This window comes from Fusarium poae, chromosome 4, assembly GCF_019609905.1.
Source record: "Fusarium poae strain DAOMC 252244 chromosome 4, whole genome shotgun sequence".
NCBI lineage: Eukaryota > Fungi > Ascomycota > Sordariomycetes > Hypocreales > Nectriaceae > Fusarium > Fusarium poae.
The window spans coordinates 4,617,232-4,636,452 of NC_058402.1; the positions used below are offsets into that span (position 1 = coordinate 4,617,232).

The 19,221-nt window shown below is 46.2% G+C and overlaps 11 protein-coding genes across 11 annotated transcripts; 3 read left to right on the forward strand and 8 right to left on the reverse strand.

The window, feature by feature from the left end:
• Positions 1-113: 113 nt before the first annotated feature.
• Positions 114-1,919, reverse strand: FPOAC1_011588 (uncharacterized protein; the record flags this gene model as incomplete). The annotated part of the gene is made up of 2 exons (XM_044855960.1): positions 114-1,624; positions 1,676-1,919. 2 exons carry the CDS (start codon positions 1,917-1,919, stop codon positions 114-116), a joined length of 1,755 nt encoding a protein of 584 aa, XP_044703273.1.
• Positions 1,920-2,595: 676 nt separating this feature from the next.
• FPOAC1_011589 (uncharacterized protein) lies at positions 2,596-3,097 on the reverse strand (the record flags this gene model as incomplete). Its single annotated transcript, XM_044855961.1, has 3 exons — positions 2,596-2,599; positions 2,652-2,813; positions 3,036-3,097. 3 exons carry the CDS (start codon positions 3,095-3,097, stop codon positions 2,596-2,598), a joined length of 228 nt encoding a protein of 75 aa, XP_044703274.1.
• Positions 3,098-4,398: 1,301 nt separating this feature from the next.
• FPOAC1_011590 (uncharacterized protein) lies at positions 4,399-5,009 on the forward strand (the record flags this gene model as incomplete). The annotated part of the gene is made up of 2 exons (XM_044855962.1): positions 4,399-4,899; positions 4,950-5,009. 2 exons carry the CDS (start codon positions 4,399-4,401, stop codon positions 5,007-5,009), a joined length of 561 nt encoding a protein of 186 aa, XP_044703275.1.
• A 464-nt stretch (positions 5,010-5,473) lies between these two features.
• On the forward strand, positions 5,474-5,824 carry FPOAC1_011591 (uncharacterized protein; the record flags this gene model as incomplete). The annotated part of the gene is made up of 1 exon (XM_044855963.1): positions 5,474-5,824. The coding sequence occupies one exon, from the start codon at positions 5,474-5,476 to the stop codon at positions 5,822-5,824; it is 351 nt and encodes a 116-aa protein (XP_044703276.1).
• Positions 5,825-6,279: 455 nt separating this feature from the next.
• FPOAC1_011592 (uncharacterized protein) lies at positions 6,280-6,606 on the forward strand (the record flags this gene model as incomplete). The annotated part of the gene is made up of 1 exon (XM_044855964.1): positions 6,280-6,606. One exon carries the CDS (start codon positions 6,280-6,282, stop codon positions 6,604-6,606), a length of 327 nt encoding a protein of 108 aa, XP_044703277.1.
• Positions 6,607-7,005: 399 nt separating this feature from the next.
• On the reverse strand, positions 7,006-8,260 carry FPOAC1_011593 (uncharacterized protein; the record flags this gene model as incomplete). The annotated part of the gene is made up of 5 exons (XM_044855965.1): positions 7,006-7,411; positions 7,457-7,833; positions 7,879-7,946; positions 7,994-8,030; positions 8,087-8,260. 5 exons carry the CDS (start codon positions 8,258-8,260, stop codon positions 7,006-7,008), a joined length of 1,062 nt encoding a protein of 353 aa, XP_044703278.1.
• A 1,112-nt stretch (positions 8,261-9,372) lies between these two features.
• On the reverse strand, positions 9,373-10,839 carry FPOAC1_011594 (uncharacterized protein; the record flags this gene model as incomplete). Its single annotated transcript, XM_044855966.1, has 1 exon — positions 9,373-10,839. One exon carries the CDS (start codon positions 10,837-10,839, stop codon positions 9,373-9,375), a length of 1,467 nt encoding a protein of 488 aa, XP_044703279.1.
• A 368-nt stretch (positions 10,840-11,207) lies between these two features.
• Positions 11,208-12,894, reverse strand: FPOAC1_011595 (uncharacterized protein; the record flags this gene model as incomplete). Its single annotated transcript, XM_044855967.1, has 4 exons — positions 11,208-11,210; positions 11,259-11,403; positions 11,470-12,019; positions 12,066-12,894. 4 exons carry the CDS (start codon positions 12,892-12,894, stop codon positions 11,208-11,210), a joined length of 1,527 nt encoding a protein of 508 aa, XP_044703280.1.
• Positions 12,895-13,416: 522 nt separating this feature from the next.
• On the reverse strand, positions 13,417-15,168 carry FPOAC1_011596 (uncharacterized protein; the record flags this gene model as incomplete). Its single annotated transcript, XM_044855968.1, has 1 exon — positions 13,417-15,168. One exon carries the CDS (start codon positions 15,166-15,168, stop codon positions 13,417-13,419), a length of 1,752 nt encoding a protein of 583 aa, XP_044703281.1.
• Positions 15,169-15,855: 687 nt separating this feature from the next.
• FPOAC1_011597 (uncharacterized protein) lies at positions 15,856-16,668 on the reverse strand (the record flags this gene model as incomplete). Its single annotated transcript, XM_044855969.1, has 3 exons — positions 15,856-16,036; positions 16,093-16,375; positions 16,425-16,668. The coding sequence occupies 3 exons, from the start codon at positions 16,666-16,668 to the stop codon at positions 15,856-15,858; spliced, it is 708 nt and encodes a 235-aa protein (XP_044703282.1).
• Positions 16,669-17,424: 756 nt separating this feature from the next.
• Positions 17,425-18,312, reverse strand: FPOAC1_011598 (uncharacterized protein; the record flags this gene model as incomplete). Its single annotated transcript, XM_044855970.1, has 1 exon — positions 17,425-18,312. One exon carries the CDS (start codon positions 18,310-18,312, stop codon positions 17,425-17,427), a length of 888 nt encoding a protein of 295 aa, XP_044703283.1.
• Between the last annotated feature and the right edge of the window lie 909 nt (positions 18,313-19,221).

Sequence of the window (19,221 nt, forward strand, 5' to 3'; positions counted from 1 at the left end):
CCTGTTATGACAAGATGTTTGTACACAGATACAATAGAATGGCCGTAATTTAAATTGAATAAGAAATTTAAATTCACTCCCGTTCAATACAAATGCTTGCTAAATATAACAACCTATCGTCTAGCTCCCAAGTCAATACTTCGCCTTCTAATCTTCTCCACTGGCCCAAACACGCTGTTAATCAACTCCTTCTTATTAATCTTGCCCATGGCATTCCGCGGTAACCTCTCAACAATCTCCAAGTCCTGAGGAATCTTGTATGCTGTGATTCTGGGCTTTAGAGCAGCTCGCAGTTGTGGCAACGTTATTTTCTCCTCGCCCTTCTGTGATAGGACAAGTACTGCAGCAACCTTCTGACCCCAGGATTCTGAAGGAAGTCCAACAACAGCGCACTCATCAATCTCGTCCAGAGACAGAATCTCTCGCTCAACTTCAAGGGCTGATACCTTTTCACCGCCTGTCTTGATGATGTCTGCGCTTCGGCGGCCCTGGATAAAATATGCTGGTCCTCGAGCCCAGGAACCCGACTCACCCTTGCCAGAGCCTGGAACAGTTCGTCGAATGGCGATGTCGCCAGTCTTGAACCAACCATCGTTAGTAAACTCTTTGGCTGTGGCTTCGGGGTTGCGCCAGTATCCGGTGAAGATGGTAGGTCCACGCAGTTGAATCTCTCCGATACGTTCTTTTCCAGTGGCAGCGTCGATCTCCTCTCCTGGCTGGACTACAGTCTGAGCACCAGTATCGTCATCAGTCTCCATCAGACGCGCCTCAACGGAAGGAAGAGGCCAGCCGACAGAGCCATCGACACGGTCAATATCGGCAAGACCACAGGACAAAGCCATGCCGACTTCTGTCATTCCATAGCGCTCAAGAAGAATGTTGCCGTCGGAGAGTTGGATCCATCCATCACGGATTGGTTTTGGTAGCGCAGCTGATCCAGAAAAGTTGAGACGTAGATTCCGAGGGGAGATGGCTTCTTTGCCGGCCTTTTGCATTTCTTGTGACAGAGACTCATATGACTTGAGCATACGGGCCCAGATTGTAGGCACTGCGGTGAAGAATGAGATAGGGACCTGGGCCTTCTCGCCTGTTGCTGTCTGGACGGGGGCTGTCAATCTCTTCCAGACCTTGTCGACGTTGAATGGAAACATGAACTCAATGCTGCTTCCGGCCAGAAGTGGCGTGAGAAGAGCATTGACTGTGCCGTGAATATGGTGAAGAGGCAAAACGTGTAAAAGTCGATCGCTGGGTGAGTATCGCCACGCCTCCAAAAGACTAGATGCTTGCGCCGTAAGATTGGCCTGTGTGAGCACCACACCCTTTGGTCTGGCGGTTGTTCCGGAAGTAAAAAGCATCATTCCACCCTGCTGAGAATCTGAAAGCTCTGTAAGCTCGATCTGTGTCTCTTCCGCGGTTGCGTGACCGGTTCCATCGAGTTGGTAGAATAGTGGTGGATTTTCTAGATCTTGGCTAATGACTTCCTTTGCTTTAGAGGCGTACTTGGAGGACGAGATGAGAACAAGAGCTTGACTGTTTTCGAGAATATATCGCAGCTCAGGTGCGGGGAAAGCTGGTGCTAGTGGTAAAGCAATAGCATTGGAGGCAAGAATAGCCAAGAGTGTGACTATAATATTGTCAATCCTGATTAATAGTGGCACATAAAATCTATACATACCGACGTATTCATAACCACTTTCCACCATGAAAGCAATTCTTTCACCAGAAACATCCGCTTTACCGGCCTGGCTCAACAGCTGTTCCTTAGCATGGGCAATACTCTTGAGAAGAGTACCGTAAGAGAAGCTTGCTCCTGAGTCATTGTCCAGTACTGCAAGCGAAGCCGGCTCATGCTTCTGTATAGCCTCAAGGAACGATGAGCGCTGAAGCATAGTTGGGCTGTCGGATGATAGAAACGGCATTTTGGCGTTTGGTTTGGTTCATTAGATGTCTTTCGCTTATTGAAGTTCAAAGGTCTTAATAGATTGATAATGTATATATGAACAAATCATGCATGCATGGGTCTGATGAAGAAATTGCAGACGCGTATCTTATGAGGCTGAATAGAGATGGTTCGGCATTAGATTTACATGCCGACTATGGGGTTTAGGGGCAAATTGCGGGGACATCGGGAAGACGGGGACGACGGGGAGTTAAGGCTAACGGGAGAAAAGATGATCAGGTTCTTGATTTGGCAAATCTGTTGGGGAGTTAGGCTCAACAAACCGATATCCCATTGACAGATATCTTGATGGCTATGGATGTTGATTTGGGTTGCTTTGTTGCTGTTTTGTTTTTTCTTGCCGAGGCTATTCTGTATCCGATTATCTTATCTAATCTTTTATCGTCCCCGATTAAAACCCGATTGGTTCACAGGAAGGAATTCATCCTCAAACCTCAGAGGTTGGTTTATCTTCTATGACACTGATGAAGCTTAATCCCGCGGGTAGTAAGTAACGAGCTGTGGTCCGCTCATTAAATAGAGCCCACTCCCCATGCTACGTCAAGTCTTTTCATCGTAGTACTTATGGTAGGCAAAAGACTGACGATCACTTTGTCCATTCACTGTTGATATCTTGTCAATCACTAAGTGGCCTCCTAGCTGCACAGAGATATGTCAGTGAAAGGTCTTTCGATCGAGTCAGTTGGCTTACTTGGCCATCATGAGATGTTGAAGGAGTTGGAACTCTTTCTCGATGCGGTCCTCGAGAAGCGCAAAAAAGTTATCGATCTTCTTGCAGAGTCTCTTCTCAAGGCTATCCCAATCCGATTTCTTGTCGTCAGTCGCCGTGGGTTTCGATGTCTCGCTCTCTTCACTGATATTCTTCTCGGTTTGTCAAACTCTATTGGCATTATTCTTCAAATGGCTTTTCAATAATAATAGCATATTTCTGTAAACTTTTATTATCTCTCGAGCCCTCGTCTCTTTAAGAATACGTGGCTTTTGAAGCAGTGACAAAGTTTACGAAATCTTAGGTTTCTTTCGTAAAGCTTTACCTGACATAATAACATTCAGTATAGATCATCTCAAAACAAACTTTGTTTTCAGTTTGCTGATTTGGTTGCGGATAAATGCCTTCTGCTCGACCTCGTTTTTCATTGCCTTCAACACTGTTCCGCAGGCACAATGTCATCAACAACCTGTTGCCCTTTCTTTCGCCTGCCTCTAGAGATTAGGATGCCCAGAGTGTTCCGTGAGCCTTTGGAAGAGACCCCTTGCTCAGGTAATTGCCCAAGAATTCTACAGGCATTCATTCTTACTAGACAAAGCGATGAAGAATATGTGCTGACAAAACTGCTAAGTGATTCCAGGTACAGGGTAATGAGGTGCGAGACGGGTGTGGCTGTGACTGTGGCGGTGGTGGCTCAAAAGACCTGTCACCTCGAACTACCTACCTACCTAGACCACTAATCTACCCAGACCAGACTAGACTAAAAATAAGATCGACCCGACAACGACTTTTGGATTCGATATCGACATCGACACACACAATGCGACCATCATTAATGTCTCACTAGATCGACATGACTTCTGATGAACTCTCCAGACTTACTTCAAAGTTATCTTATAACCCTGAAAAAAGGTTGGCCACTCTGAGGCGCATTCGCGATATCGTCCTGAGTCAGCAGCAAAAACACGAAAATCATCAACAACAACAACAAAATACCGGTCAATGGCTTCGCTTTCATAGCTTTTTCGATCGCGAAAGTGAGCTTTATCGAGAAAAAATTGCCTACCTCGTCACCACTGGCTACGTCGAGACAGATGATGACCAAGCATGGGTAGATTTCCTATGTCTAGCCCGCGGTGCCGCGTCTTTACGTGCCCTCTCTGATGAGCAATGGAGTCGCGAAGTCATTCGTGAAACAGACGCGTGGTTACGCGCTAATCCCATTGAGAATACACATAGACACACTGCGGCGCGTGATGCCCTCTTGATTCTTGAACGCGCAACCCCTCCAAGTCAAGACGAGGCAATTTTCTGTTCCGACAAGGAGGCAGGCACGCTGGTTGACTCAAACACAATTTTGGTGGTAAGAGACCAGCAACCACTTCCTTGGGGAGGTCGACCTATTGATGGACTCTTCAAAAAGCATCTATCCAAGTGGCCAGAACATAAAAAGATACGTGTTCATATCCTAGATCTGCCAATAGATGGGTCTATTGCACGTCGCAAAACCGTCCGCGAGGTGACAGAAAAGATAATCCACGGAAATCCTGCAGATCAACGCTGGAATATTCTTGATCTCCAAAGTCCTGACACAGTCCCTCGTCCGCAATTTCTGAACGCGCAACAAAATTGTTCTCTCCTTGATTGCTTTCCCACCCACAATACAAGCTTGGTTACGAAGAAAACATTAAAATTCATATTACTGAGTGAAGGTGGTAACCATACTGGAATGCATGTTGACACCCACGGTTTGGCAACCTTTATTACTGTACAACAAGGCGAAATCGGTTTCGGCTGGATTGCTCACGAAACGCCCCAAGATCGTCTCGACATCCACAAAGAAGACATCCCCGACTCTCTGAAACAAAAAGCACGCTACATAATCCTCAGGCCGGGAGAAACAGTCTATATGCCCTCGGGTACCATACACTTTATCTTCCGCCGACAGGCCATCCCCACCATGGCAACAGGAGGGCATATTCTTACATGGAAGAGCATTCCAAAATGGCTTTCCATCATGAAGATGCAAGAACTGAGCGAGGTGGCTGTTGAAGCGGATGTCACAAAGGAATCTACTCGGGCCTGGATCAATTGTCTAAAGCAAATTCTGAAACTAGACAAGGCCTCTCAATCCTCAAATATACCCAGGCCAGAGCAACCACAGGGAACTTCGGCTGCAGATAAGGACGCAGCAAAGAAAGAGATGGGTCTGGCCTGGTCAATAATAAAGGTATGTTGAAGCAGTGACGTGACTGTATGGGGTTACACTAACGACCTTAGAATTGGGATAATATTAAAATGGAGGACTTGTTAGATGAAGAGAAGCATTACGGCGTTTAGGTTTGGGTCATTAATTACTACGAGAACATGGCCAATGTAATATATGTATATATACAGTGCAACGTTGGTTGTAAGGCGTCTGGAAAGCGATAAAACTGTGAAGTTAGGCTGATGAAGTGCGCGCGCTACTGATAATAAATTTGTCAATATCGTTCGCTTGAAAAATTGGTCTCAATAGACAATATTTCATTTTCTGATCACGTATTGTTAGAGTTGACACATAAAGAAAGGTGGCCGCCTGAAAAGCCAGTTACCTACCTTGGGATTCTGCCTTTGTACTGCTAAATCGCGTCTTTGTTACAAGATAACATGCTAGTGTTACTGAAACACACGTAACTTTCGATTGAACAAGGACTGAAAGGAACATGCAGTGTTTGTGCATAAAAAAGTCTATTTCGTAACACTGTTCCTCCCACTTCATTCTCCAAAGTAAAACAATCAACGCAGACACAGAGTCCAAAAAAATGGCGCCAAACGCAGTACCACATGGACCTTCAGATCCCGACTGGACTGAAGCGGAAAAGGAAGAATTGCTAGATTACTACAAATTCTGCATCGAGCAACGAGACAAATGCATCGAGAATTTGGAGGCGATCTACCAGGAACAGAAGGACTTGGAAGCATTAAATCAGGAGGAAAAGAATTCAGAACAAAGAAACGACGATTCAGATGGTGACCACGATAAAAAGGTGCAGATTCAGTCCGATGATCTCGTTCGCAAAGCTGCTGATGAGGTAACCCTCATGGAGGGTTATCTTGACATTTTGATTTTCATCGAGGCCGAGATGGATGCAAACGATCTGTCTAATCCCTAGTTTCAATAAACTCTATCAAGGCGTATGTGCGTTAATGTTGACCATGTTGAAGTATATAAGCCTCAATTGCGACCAGAATGATAATACTTTTTGCTTTTAATAGACAAAGTATGAACAAGCTTTAATTTGTGAATCATGATCTATGGCATTGCATTATGCAAACTTCTAATGCTAAATTTATACTTCAATCTTTTACCTCAATTAAACATTAGAATTAACACACACTTGAACTCTTTCTTGGGCAAACTTTTGGCAGTTTATATAAAGAGGCCAAGAGACTACATTTACGTCCGTTTGCAAACCCAGCGTCATTTGTTCTCTTCTGAAAAGACCACTCTTTCATACTGTCCAACTTAATCACACAAACAGCTGGTCTCTACAGCAGGGCTTACAGACAACGAAACAGAAAGGTATCCGCTTGTTAATACAGTCGACCTTGTGATCGAAAATTCACGATGCCTCCAAGTCAAGAGAACTCTCGATCTGAGCCGGTTAAGCCGATTCGACTACGCAATGAGTACTCACTCCTTACCGACTATGCGATCAAAGTGGCAAGAGATAACAGTCTAAACTCCATCTCACTTGCTCAGGAGCAGGCGAGAATGCTGGAGAAGGCGATGCAAGACTTTGAGAAAAGAATCAGTGGTACCAGTTGTTCACCTACTCGGGAGTGGTTGGATCTTCAGATCCAGACTATGGAGGAGGAACTTGACAGATGTCTAAGTATTGAAGCGGCCCACAAGACCATGGTAATTACTATGGAAGCTTTAATGGAAAAATAAAGTACTTAGACACAGCCGCAACAGTTTTGTCAATATTGTTGGGTGAGAGGGAAAAGTCCGAACTTTGAAGCGTGGAAATATATCACGGCGATATGTTATCGTTTCATTCTAAAACCTTCGGCATTCCGAATACAACCCACGGATAATCACGATCAATTGAGGGCCCATTCGGAAATATCTCCACAGTGGGTATCATCACAAGACCGACATCTAGATAGTAGAACATGAGTGGGAAATGGAGATTGTTCAGACGAATTACAATATCCATTGCTTTAACATAAATATACTCCGTCTTGTTTAACTGTTATTGTTAAAAGTAGTTGTTAATTATAACTTCTTATATGTTGTTGCACTATGTAAACGCATACTCTCAAGGTGACATTCTGCCATAACTGGCCATCACGGTTCATTCTTACTTATGCTAGACTTTGAAGACTTTCGCCACTTTTTCTCAGTCTCGTAAACCCCCTTTGATGCTGTGATGCTTGTTTCCGTCCCGAATGTGTGAACACTGTTTGGTATTTGTAACCTGCTTCCGTACGGCGCGTCTTCCAATGCCACGACCACGGTCCTGTCTGAGTCATCGGTAGCAATACCATGAATACTACGTGCACTTTCTCCATCGCTGAGAGTAGGAACCCAGCTCTTAACTTTGTTGAGGAGAGGTTTGAAAGTTGGGAGACAAGAACATGCGATACCCGAGACAAGCTCCGCCAGGGACCATGACGCTGCGGTGACATTCCACCATGTGATGTCCTTCTGGGGTGTGAGCCATTGAAGTCGAAGGATAGAAATAGCAATGGTACTGACGGTATTAGCTATGTGTGCATAATGGAGGTGACAGACTTACAAGAAACCCAGCCCAAAGATGCCAGAAAGCCACAACTTTTGAGACAAGGGCAGTTTCAATTTCCAGACAATTGGGAGAGGCATCACGATAATCGCAAAGTCTATAACAATATGCATCACCCCGTTGATGTACCACATCAACGTCTGGTCCTTGAAACACTTTCCCTTGATTCTTGGATCCCAGAGAGCTTCAAGCGGAACACAGAGCGTGGCTATGCCCACTATCTGCGCCGCACTCCATATCGAAAGGAATATCATGGAGCCTATGTAGACCCAACGCATACGTGAAACGTTCATGATGCGGAGATATTGTAGTAGGAACGTTATCTTGCAAAAGTATATGGATAAGGTGTAGAATAGGACGGAGAGCCAAAAGCACTGATAACAATTAGGACCTCACGGACAGTCAAGGAGGAGTCTTACTCTTCCGTAAAGAACTATTTGATCAAGAGATAAAGTCCAATCGTGTCGTCCGAGACCATATCTCGTCACTAAAGCTGTTAGTTTGTGTCGTATGGTCGAACGTTGCAGAACATACTAGCTGCCATCGAGATGCCACAAGCTATTAAAAAGGCCTGAGAATCGAACGTCAGATTCACTAATATTAACAGATGGACTCTGTGATACTGACTAAAGCAAGTACAGCAGAGATGTCGTCTCGGCCGGTTGAATGGATAAGTCTTCTGCACCACAGTCGTAGAGCAACCAGACCAGAACCCAAAGTCATCAACGCCACTGAAACGCCAAGCATAAGACCCGATTTGGTCTCATGAGACCTCGCAGCTTGTTGGGCAGTGATATTCATTGTGAACACTGTGTGTCTATACAGCGGTCGAAGTAAAGATGAGAAGAAGGAAGTGAATCACAATGCTCGATAACTCTGCACACATATGATGTTGTGCACTCCAAGGTACTGATTGATCTATCAGTAGTTAACGTCAGAAATCGAAACCTTATAATCCATGGCTGATGAGCCGGAAATAATAGATCTTTTGGCTGACAATGGGGGCACCATTGGCTGGGTTCTTCCACTGGACTGCCACAAGGTTTGATAGCTCAAAGTCACCCCGCTTCAAAAAAGCCAGGTGTGTACCGTTGGCGATAGAATGCTTCAGGCAGGAAAACCAGAATGTCAAGATCGAATTATCCTCTTGGCAGGCCTGTCGCTGTTGATATCAATTTATCCACTGCACCTCGTTACAGAAGCATCACTACTCTGAATCCGGATATGACTCTGGGAATGTGACAGCTGGAATGCAGCACTAACTCAATGCAGTTTGATATGGGACTTGGCCGCCGAGGAATGGTATTCGTAAGCGGACAAGTCGCGATCTGGATGTACCTGAAGTCCATATCGGTCATTTGGCTTCCGCGATGCGTAGTCTGTGGCGCGGGATTCCAGGTACGCTGCAAACGGAAACTAGTGTCACATGCAACGGGCAGTTTCCCACAGCCATGGTAGAGTCATAAGGTATTCAATGTTCTTCTGGGTTTCAATGCCGGTGGTATGGGTACTGCAGGACAAGCGACGGAACTTTCCTCTCCATATAGGGCATGCTGATCCTTGCCTACTAAGGGCTGGGCTTTTAACATGCTGGCGCGTCAATTTCCCTATCCGGACTCGAAGAAGTGAAGAACAAAGATACCAGTCGTCGCGAAATGGAGAGTTGATATTTACGTCTCGCATCCAGGCTCTCGGAACGGCCGTTAAGAAGGCCACTCTTCTTGGCTCGACATAGAGGTTAGAGTTGTCTCTGATCTATAAGAGCAGGGATTCCAAATACTATAACACTAACAAGGAAGTAAGTTTATTCAACACGATCGTAGCCTGCCTCACAACTTAATAGCCATCACGAACCTCAACGATAATCTAACTAGTGAGCAAGAAGTCAACCTTTACGACGAATCCCTTCTAGATTAGACTTTGCTCTCATGGCCCTCCTCACATGTCGGCTTCAAAACTCTTCTCTGAATCTCCAAACCACATTTTGTCCACTTTTTCGGCCCTTGGATCACTCGTCTCCCTTCCCATTTCTTGTATTCTCCAACGTACCCCTCCCAATCCCCCTGCCTAAACTCGACATGCTGAAGCTTATCGCCAGCCTTAAAAAGGTTGAGAATGTTAAACATGTCGAGTGAAGCCTCTTTCGTCAATGGAGGTTTCGCTGGTCGGAACTCCTCATTGTCAGGTTCAAAGTTTGATGCCTCGTCGTACATATCGAGGTATATGGTCAAATTGATCAACTTTGGTAGGCTCTCAGCCACAGCTTTGAGATGTTTCCATGGCCACGTGCCATCCACCCGATCCAAGTTGACAGTCAAGTTTGTTAGTCCGGGAGCCCATTTACCCAGACTTCGTATCTGCTCTACTGAAAAGCTCGACCACTTCAACTCTGTAGTCGTCCACTCTAAATGCCTGAGCGAAGATCCATGATGCCTCAAAACGGCTTCAAGAACTTCGTCTCGCACAGGTCCACTCTTAGTCCAAGCAAGGCTCGTCAGCTGTGGGTGCAATGCCGTTATAAAATCCTGTGCTGGCACCACCATCGGCACCGGATATCTGTTCCTGCGGAGCCGATCATCCGCATACTGGTATAAATGGTCATTGTTTAAATCGAATTCGGTCATGTATCGCTGCCATCGACCCTGAATTTTTAGTGTGTTGAGACCAGTGAGTGCGCGTGGAAGATCTTGGTAGAGGCCCTTTCCTCTTGGTATTCTAACAGACTCGGCGATTGTCAATGTATGTACGTGAGAAAAGTCCATGACTTCTAGCCAGCGCTGGATATTTTCCATGGACCGTCTCTCCGATGGTGCATGCCTTTGGGAATACCATGTTGTGTGATGCCCTTGATACCTCTGGACATCACTATAGTGCGGCCGCGGCAAGAGAGCCATATATCTCACGAATGCTTGTAGACATTCCCATTGCCATATAGCTTTATAGAACATGTCTACAGTCCACATGACGACAGGATTGGTTGAAGAAGACACGGGCCATGTACCATTCTCACCCGTCCAGTGATCTCCTTGGGGTCTTATATACGACCACTCATCATGATCGAAATTGTAGTCTGTGAGGGACAAGATTTGTGGCCTGGAGATATATCGTTCAATGCCATCGATTTTGAAAGGTAGTCGATCTTCACCATTGAAGTCTTTGGGAATCCTGGTCGTCATATGTAACTCGGTAACGTTAGGGCATACTTGCAATGCTTCATGGACGCGCTCGAAGGTGCTGAATGGGGATACATGCTCAGTATATCTGCTGAACACAGCATTGATTGAAGTTGGACAAGGGTCATTGGGGGTCCATTGCTTCGGTTCATCTCCAGCAGTAACTGGCAGCGAAAGTAGACCAACGACAATAAGCAGTAACTCCATTTGTTTGTAAAATGTATTTTGCCACCTCATCATAAGAAGGGGTGGTGAAAGTCGGTCAGGAGATTGTTTATGAGGTGGAACATAATAATGATATAAAAGCTGACGTGGGGAAAACAATATGACAAGCGAGGCCAATGACACGTTGTCTCTTATCGTGCTGACTCACAAATTCACGACTGCCTGAAACATTAGATTAAGCATCTACAGGGTACAGGGTCTAATGGTTTCAGTGGTGATCGTGTTCTCTATTTATACACAATATCTAGATCCCTGGCTGTTCCAGTGAAATGAACTGTCTCTCTCAAATGAGTGACCCTCTAGCTTTACCTTTTTAACTTTTCAAATTTAACCAGGCAAGTAGATTCCTATCACTCGTTAGTTCACTCCTACTGGAACTGCACCCATTATTACCGACATACCTTGACTTTGGGGAATCTCTCATCATAGAAAGTCTCAACTCGCGCCGTAATCGCAGGGCTTGTATCCTCAAAACCGGGTGCAATCGTAGTCTTGTACTCTCGATACAGAGCAGCACCCAGAACAGTCATCTCTGCCATGGCGAGGCTGTCCACGTATTAGTTAGTATTCACTTCCACTAAACATGCAAGATATAAGGAGGGTTTAACTGACTGCATGCCGATGCACATTCTTCCACCAGATGAAAATCCCCAGAACCATCGATTCAATTCACTCGCCTTCTCACCAAGCCATCTCTCGGGATTGAAGACCAATGGATTCTCAAATACTTCCTCATTACGATGCATGATCCATGGTGACATTCCGACAACTGTATCCTTGGGGATAATATATCCATCAATAGTGGTATCATCGCCTGTCGATCGAGGCTCTGTACTCGGTAGCGGCGCATACAATCGTAGTGTCTCTTTGATGACAGCTTGGAGATAAACACATCGGTCGGCAACTTCTGCTTTGGGAATGCCTTGCTTATTTAGTGAGTCATCAGAGATTGCTTGGACTTCTTCGCGGAGCTTTTCTTGGTATTTCTCGTTTCCTGGCAGAGATAGAGACCATACGAGGAACATGAGTGTGTCACTAGTTGTGTCAATTCCCGCTAGGAAGTGGTCGGCGCATTCAGATGCCATTTGCAAGTCACGCATTCCGTCTGGTCGTTGAGTTTCGTGATACTGCCAGAGACGTTCCAGAATAGACACATGCTCGTCTGCAACTGTCAGTAAGTCAAATCTTGGCAGTATGAAATAACGTACCCTCGGTGAACTCAATCTCCTGCGCATCAGCCTCAGCACGGAACTGCTTGAATGCAGAAAGTGCATATGCACGAATCCCGGTATATGTTGTAGGTTGCTGCATGGGTAGAATAGGTTTAACCAGTGCTCCCATGAAACTCGATTGTCGGTACAGCCACTGAGTGAATCCCTTCAGATGCACAATACACCAACTCAGTCGTCGTCGACTTGGGTGGAGGATATCTGAGATAAGGTCGCGATGAATCTTGGATCCCCTCACAGCGGCCGTAGCACCGTACTTTCCATACACGAAAGACGTGATATTGTCCAAACTGTAGTAGTGAAGAGTACTGAAGATCTCACTAACACCTTCCGGCTCCGCGTCAATGAGATTCAAGTACCTCCAAGCCTGTCTCTCAATCATTCTCGCAGTTGCCGGTTTGAGGACTGCCGTTTTGGAGTAGGCATGACTCAAAAGCTTCTTCCTGTCACCATGATCCTTGGGTGAATGAAAGGTGAACAAATTCTGCTCGCCGTAGACGTCAAACATGCGGTAGAAGCTTGTTCTACCAAACCGGCTTCCGGGGCCATAGATTGTGCGCAGAGCCGAGAGGCTGTTGAAAGAGATCTCGTTGGGGGCGATGCGGACAACGGGGCCATATTTCTTGTGCAGTGCGTTAATGGTACGAGTACGCGTTCCTTTCCAATCTTCGTAGGCCAGACGCCATCTTGTCGCGGCAAAGAGTTTGGGGCCTGGAACGTGACGGAGGGGGGAGAGGAAGGGATCTAGCAGGTATCTGATGAAGAGGGCAACTGCTACAACAGCAGCTGCCAATGGAAGGATAGCCATAGTGAAAATTGGATGGCAATATGATTCCAATTGTGTCAAGGCAACGAGACACAGAGAGATATGTATCTCGATTGACAGGGCTATGATACCACATGAACTTCCCCGCACAGAGCTGAGTTGAGTTGTCGAGATAGGGCGAAATCGCTTCAAATCAAGGGCGCGCCTTCAAGACATCGTATTTACCCCTCAGTGGAACCTCTCTGAATGCCGCTCTACGTCAGTTATCAGCAATTATCAGTGGGTTTTTGGCCAAGTTCCGGTGGAACGGTCAACCAAGACCGACGGTCTTCGGCTGTTACTCCGAGATCTACTAAACTTGATTCGGATGAAGCGGAGAAGGGAACCAGTTAGGTAGGAGAGATATGTAAAACCTAGATATGCAAATGGTCACTGATCATGCAACATGAACTGGTCTATTCCAATCTGGTTCCAAAGTGATACTTATTTAGCCAATGGATTCAAGACGGCCACTACTATACAATAACATGCATTCATCGCCTTTATCTATTGCCCCCTTCCCAATCAGAACTGAGGGGCATTAAGTGCCATGAGTGTAAGAAGTCCTGAAATAAGTCCAGCACAAGGAAGTGTGAGAATCCAACCACCAAAAATCCAAATCAGCTGCTTCCAATTAACAGCACCAACATCGCCGTTCATAAGAGCGACACCAACAACAGCTCCAGTCAGGCATTGCGTTGTGGAAACAGGCAACCCAAGCCGACTTGCCAGCAGAACTGTGATGGCAGCACCCAGCTCCATGGCGTATCCTCGCGTGGGCGAAAGCTGAGTAATCTTGTTACCGAGTGCCTTGATGATGTGGTGTCCCATGAACCAGAACCCTGCACCCAGAAGAAAACCAGCGATGACGAGGATCCAAATGGGTGTCGCCGAGTCTTCAGACACGATGCCAGTGCGAAATGTCTGATAAACAGCTACCCAGGGTCCTACAGCGTTGGCAACGTCATTAGAACCGTGTGCGATAGACATCATCATGGCGGAAGCAACTTGAGCGTATGTCCAGAGATGTTCGATACGGTTGTCGTAGCGTTTGGCTTTCTTGTGAATATCTGCAAGGGCTTGGGATGCATGTGTGACACAGTCGCGAGACACACCCTGGAGAAGAAAGTACTTGAAAAGATTGACAATGCGGCGAGGATGATAAATGGGGAGGTGCTGCACGGGAACCAGCCAACGCTCTTCAGGCTCGACATGGCGGGTTCTCTTGCGGCGACGGAGTGCGGAATTCTCCCCACGCTCAAGTTCTTCAAGGCCGGTCAGGTTATCAGGTCCTGCTGTAGCAGACGTTTCTTGTTGAGTGCCTTGACTTCCATTCTCAGACCCCGGAGAGGGCTGCTTCTCATTCTGGGGTTTGGCAAGATTTTCATCCTCAGGCGTATCGCTATTATTGTGAGCAGACTCGTAATAGTCCAGGATAATAGATTGACCAGTGCCAGGAAAGTATAGAGGAGGATTCTCGCGGTAGAGAAGAGGCCCAAGAGGAATATGCCAGGGTCTGACACGCGGATCATTCTTGACGACTACCCGGTGGAAGTATGGAACAAAAAAGACATATGCGATAAGCAGCATCCCGAAAAAAGAACCCAGGACAATACCAACAGCAGTCCCAGCTCCGAGCTCCTCAAGAGACGGGGCACTAGGTGCTTCAACAGTAATGAACAGGGCAAGAACAGCGCCCGTGAAAGCGAGATACACTGGAATGGCCCTCAGAGCCTTCTCAAACGAATTTTGTCTCTCTAGAACACAGAATTTGAGCGTTCCAAAGAGGATAGCGGAGAAGGCAGCAGAGATTAGAGGTGCGATGCCCCAAGACGCCGCCACTTGCGAGACACTACCATCCGTCCAAGCCCACGAGACGCTGGCTTGTGAAGCAATACCTGCACCCACAAGCGCGCCAACGACAGTCTGTGTCGTTGAAACTGGGAAGCCCAGCTTTGTTGCAAGAAGTAGCCAAAATGCCGAGGCCACTTCTGTACAGCCCATGACAAGCATGAGGACGCCAGGGCTGGGGACAAAGTGGTCTAGGTCGATGATGTTATTCTTGATGGTGCCTGTTACGCGGGCACCCAACGCGACGGCGCCGATAAACTCGGTGATCATACTGAGGAAACCAACCTGGGGCATCGTCAGGGAACGAGCTGCCACCGAGGTAGCGTAGGCGTTTGCGACATCGTTAGCGCCATTTCCAAAAGATGAGCCGCAGAATGCGATGGTTGTTATGGCTAGAATCCAATCATACTGTTGGAGGGCTGCCATCTTGGGAGACTTGTTTGAGAAACAAATGTGTTTATCTCACAGTGAATAGAAGCTAGAAACTGGAGGACATGAAAGCATAGCAGCGATCAGACAAGCCAAGGGCTTTTATTCCAGATATCCTCGACCTGCCTCAATAACATTTTCTCTTGATTGCATCTTCCTACGTACCCGCCCGATCTCGACGTCATCTGTTCCACTCGCCAAGCCTTGAAGCCAAGAGACTCTTGCTTTTACCGTCTCCAAATCCAACCTACGAGGTTTCTTCACAAAACTTTGACAGTTTCTGATTCGATGATCAGTGACAGTAGCCAAGCCTTTCAACCTGACGAATGAGATTCACTTGTCGGAGCTCGTGTGTTGAATCCGTGGTTGGGAGTGGCTGGTCACTTCAAGGGATCGACGGGTGGAGATGATGATTTTTATGCTTATTTGGACTTTATGGTGGATATGGATGATGATATGGCTGGGGAATGGCGAGGAAAATTCTTGCAAAACTTGTAAACTTAATTTTATGGTTGTCGGGATCATATCACTTGGCTACTTTCGGTATTTTGTCGCGTGTACAGGGAGGGCTTGGGTACACTTGATTGATGCTCGGCTGTCTCGGTTCACAATATATCCAACCTCATTAATTATAACGACTATTAAAAGATAAAGCTAAGATCCAACCTAATATCGAACCGATATCTAGCTCAAAGGTGTGTAGATAGTGTCAAACTTCTTGTATCCTACTCCCTTGACAAATGTCTGCAACCATTCACCCTGCTCCTTGTCCTGGCTCAGGTTCCAGTACATTTCCCCATGTGCATTTCCATTGACACGGTAAATCGGTCCACCCTCGGGCTTGCGCTCATCAACATAATAGAACCTGGACTTTAGTTAGCTCGCGTCTTTCTCTGGGTAGTGAATGTTTCAAGGACTTACTTGTAACCGCGATCTTTGTATGCTGCTGAAGCATTCCAAATCATGTGCGCAGCGCCGGACTTGCCAATACCGGCGGCCATGAACTGTGGAAGCATGGCAACATTGAGGACGTTGCCTGTGTAGATGAACGTGCGAGACGCAGTATCAGGAAGCTGCGCAAAGCCAGCGACTGCTTGCTGGGCGGCGATAAATGGACTGCGAATGTTGATGGTCATGTTGTTATTGAAGTCTTCAAAAGGTAGATCAAAAGGATCTTTGGCTGGACTGAAGTTTCCCGCGCTGGCTATACGAATTGTCAGTCAATTGAAACAAATGTGAAGTGAGGCTATTACCGTTGTATACAACCACACTTGGAATACCAAATTCCTTTTTGACCTTGTCAAAGGCGTTCACGATATCATTTGTCTTTGTGAAATCACTCGGGGTATTGAGGTGGGTGTCAGTGCTGTCTGCTTCTTTAACAGAGCGTGCTGCGACTGCAACTCTGTAGCCTTGAGAGCTGAACTTGCGAGCAACAGACTGGCCAATGTTGGCGCCATAGCCGAGAATAAGAACAACAGGTGATTTAGCTGCCATTTTTGTACTTAATGAGAAGATGTGACTGGGTTTGTTTTGAACTGATGATTATAATAACAATTAAAAACCCAGACATTCAGTTTCTTATATACCTGTTGATCTATGAGAGAGAAGTATGTCTTATCAATCAAATCGCATCTTATCGATCATTCTCTAGACATTGATCCGACGCGCGCGGAGAAGTTGTTGTACCTTCAGCACTGTATAGGCGTGTGAGTACATGGCTGACAAAATTACCAGCGACACCAACTCCGCAAGTGCAGCTTACTGTCAGCAGGAATTTATCAGCATTGCCTGTCCCAACTATTTGTCAGCCATGTATTGCATTCAAAACTCGTCATAGACAACTTGACGTAGGGGACATTGACGAGCTTGTCACGTCCGATGTCAGAGAATTAGCTGTTGTAAGATCTCTTTTGCAGATAAGTCAACAATCAATCACTAACTGTACCTTATCAATATGTACTGAGATCCAGGGTGAATGTGACGTCATGTTCCGTCCAACTAACTTAACCAACCACCAAAGCACAACATTCCATCCATTAAAGGGAGTTATACATAGCGTATATAGGCGAAAACAAACACACCATCTATCACATACGACCATACCTACCAGAAAATACGGGATCCCGTCCGCTCTCCCATAGTCAAGCTGGTAAGGGGCGGATTAGTAGTTGGGTCGGTGACGACCAGCGAATCCCCGCTGTTGTATGTTTTGCACCTAGCAGGTCTAACTAAAGTCTTTCTTTTTGCCAGTCACCACTCGCGGGCGTACCCCTCCAAATATCTAACACCCTTCCCATATTTGCCGTCCCTCAACGTATCAGCTACCTCGGGGCAGTCACATATGAGAGGCATTATCCCAATCTTGACCTCTGGGAGATATCTCTTCTTATCTGTCTCGTCATCCAGTTTGTCGGATATGTCTTTTCGCAGCTCCGCAACCCATCTGGTAGCTGGTCTCGTTCGCGGCATCTTTCTGGACAGTATAAAGCCTAACCTCCTTCTATAACTCATGATCCAAAACGGTCTACCAATCGGCCAAATATGACGGCAATCGCTGTGATGCTTGTGTTGTCTATCAATCGCAACGAGTATGATTCTCGGCGCAAACGACTCTCCAGGGCGGACTAATCCCAAGGAAAGTCTCTGTTGAGCCATTTTGATAAGCTCCTCTGACAGGTTTGAGGTCATGTCTTCTTGTGCTTCCTCGTTCGTCTCCGGAAGTTCATCAGGAATTTGGGCTGGATTGTCGTATTCCTGGACGCAAAAGGTGATTGTATGAAACGGTGTGTTTCCAAAATTCCAATCATCACTGCGCATCATATTTGGGATATGCAGAATGTCTTCCGTGGGATTGAAGTACCCGTAAGGCATCTGTTCGGGGGGATAGAAATGTGGGGGATATTTTGGGAACAGCCGATAATGTTCCAAGGCAATGCGTCGCGATTCTCTGTTGATCATTAGGGCGACAGGTAATGGTGGTGATATAATGTTTTGCAGCCAAAGAGGTATGTCGTCGCCCTTTGACTCTCCTTGATAAGGAGGGCCACGAGTCAAAAAGTGGACTTGTGATGCTGGCAAAGTTTCGATCCAAATCTCATGCCGGAGCTCTGGAGGGAGGTTTGAGAAGAGATGGAACATGGTCAGCTGCACACAATTCGGCTTGTTTGGGAGTTTGGCCTGTATTATCGTGACCGACTGGGATACTTTCCAGCTCCGTACCAAGATTAGCCACGAGATGTTTGACACAACTCGTTGACATATGAAAGATTAACTTATTCAAAGTGCATTTGGACTAAGTGCGGGGATTTATGTCTGTCACAAAATGGCGATGGACTAACAATCTCCCGTTAACCAGGGGTCAAAGTCAATACTAGACGAGTTGTTCAGAACCCAGTACCTTCGCTTGTGCTCTGAATTCTTGCCGCTTCGTTTACGATCGGAACATGGGAATACCACGAAACATCAACTATACAATCAGGTATTTGGTTTCTGCCAGTGGCTGAACGAACAGGCATCTAAACTCTGTTCGTAGACCACATGTCAAGGCATTTCGTTGAAGGACATACAAAACAACACGAAGGCTATAAGTCGACTGCATATACGGAGAGCTGACCTCGTCTATCATGAATCAACAAAAATCACACCGCAATCTCAGAAGACCGGGCGGAACTAGGCTTGCAGTCGCCATGTAGATCACGCAAACAAAGCGTTGCCACTTCGAGTCAAAAAAGAGCTCACCGATCTCGTCTCCGGTCTGTGATAGAGAAGAAATTCTGTAAAGGCCGTTGTGTTGTGTGGAAAGGTCCCATATGTGTTTGTGACAGACACAACGGCTTGAGAAGAAAGATTTCCCCCGGGAAACCCGAGAAAGGAGAAGTAAGATACCGCCTCGTGTGATATAAGCGAGAAAAGGACAATCAAAGTCTCATAAATGGAATCACTATCAACTCCAGGCAGAGCTTGGCAGAAGGCATTTAGAATGAAGATCATCTGAGAATAGATATACTATCCAAGTGGGTATTGTTATTTATAAGTGATCGACATACT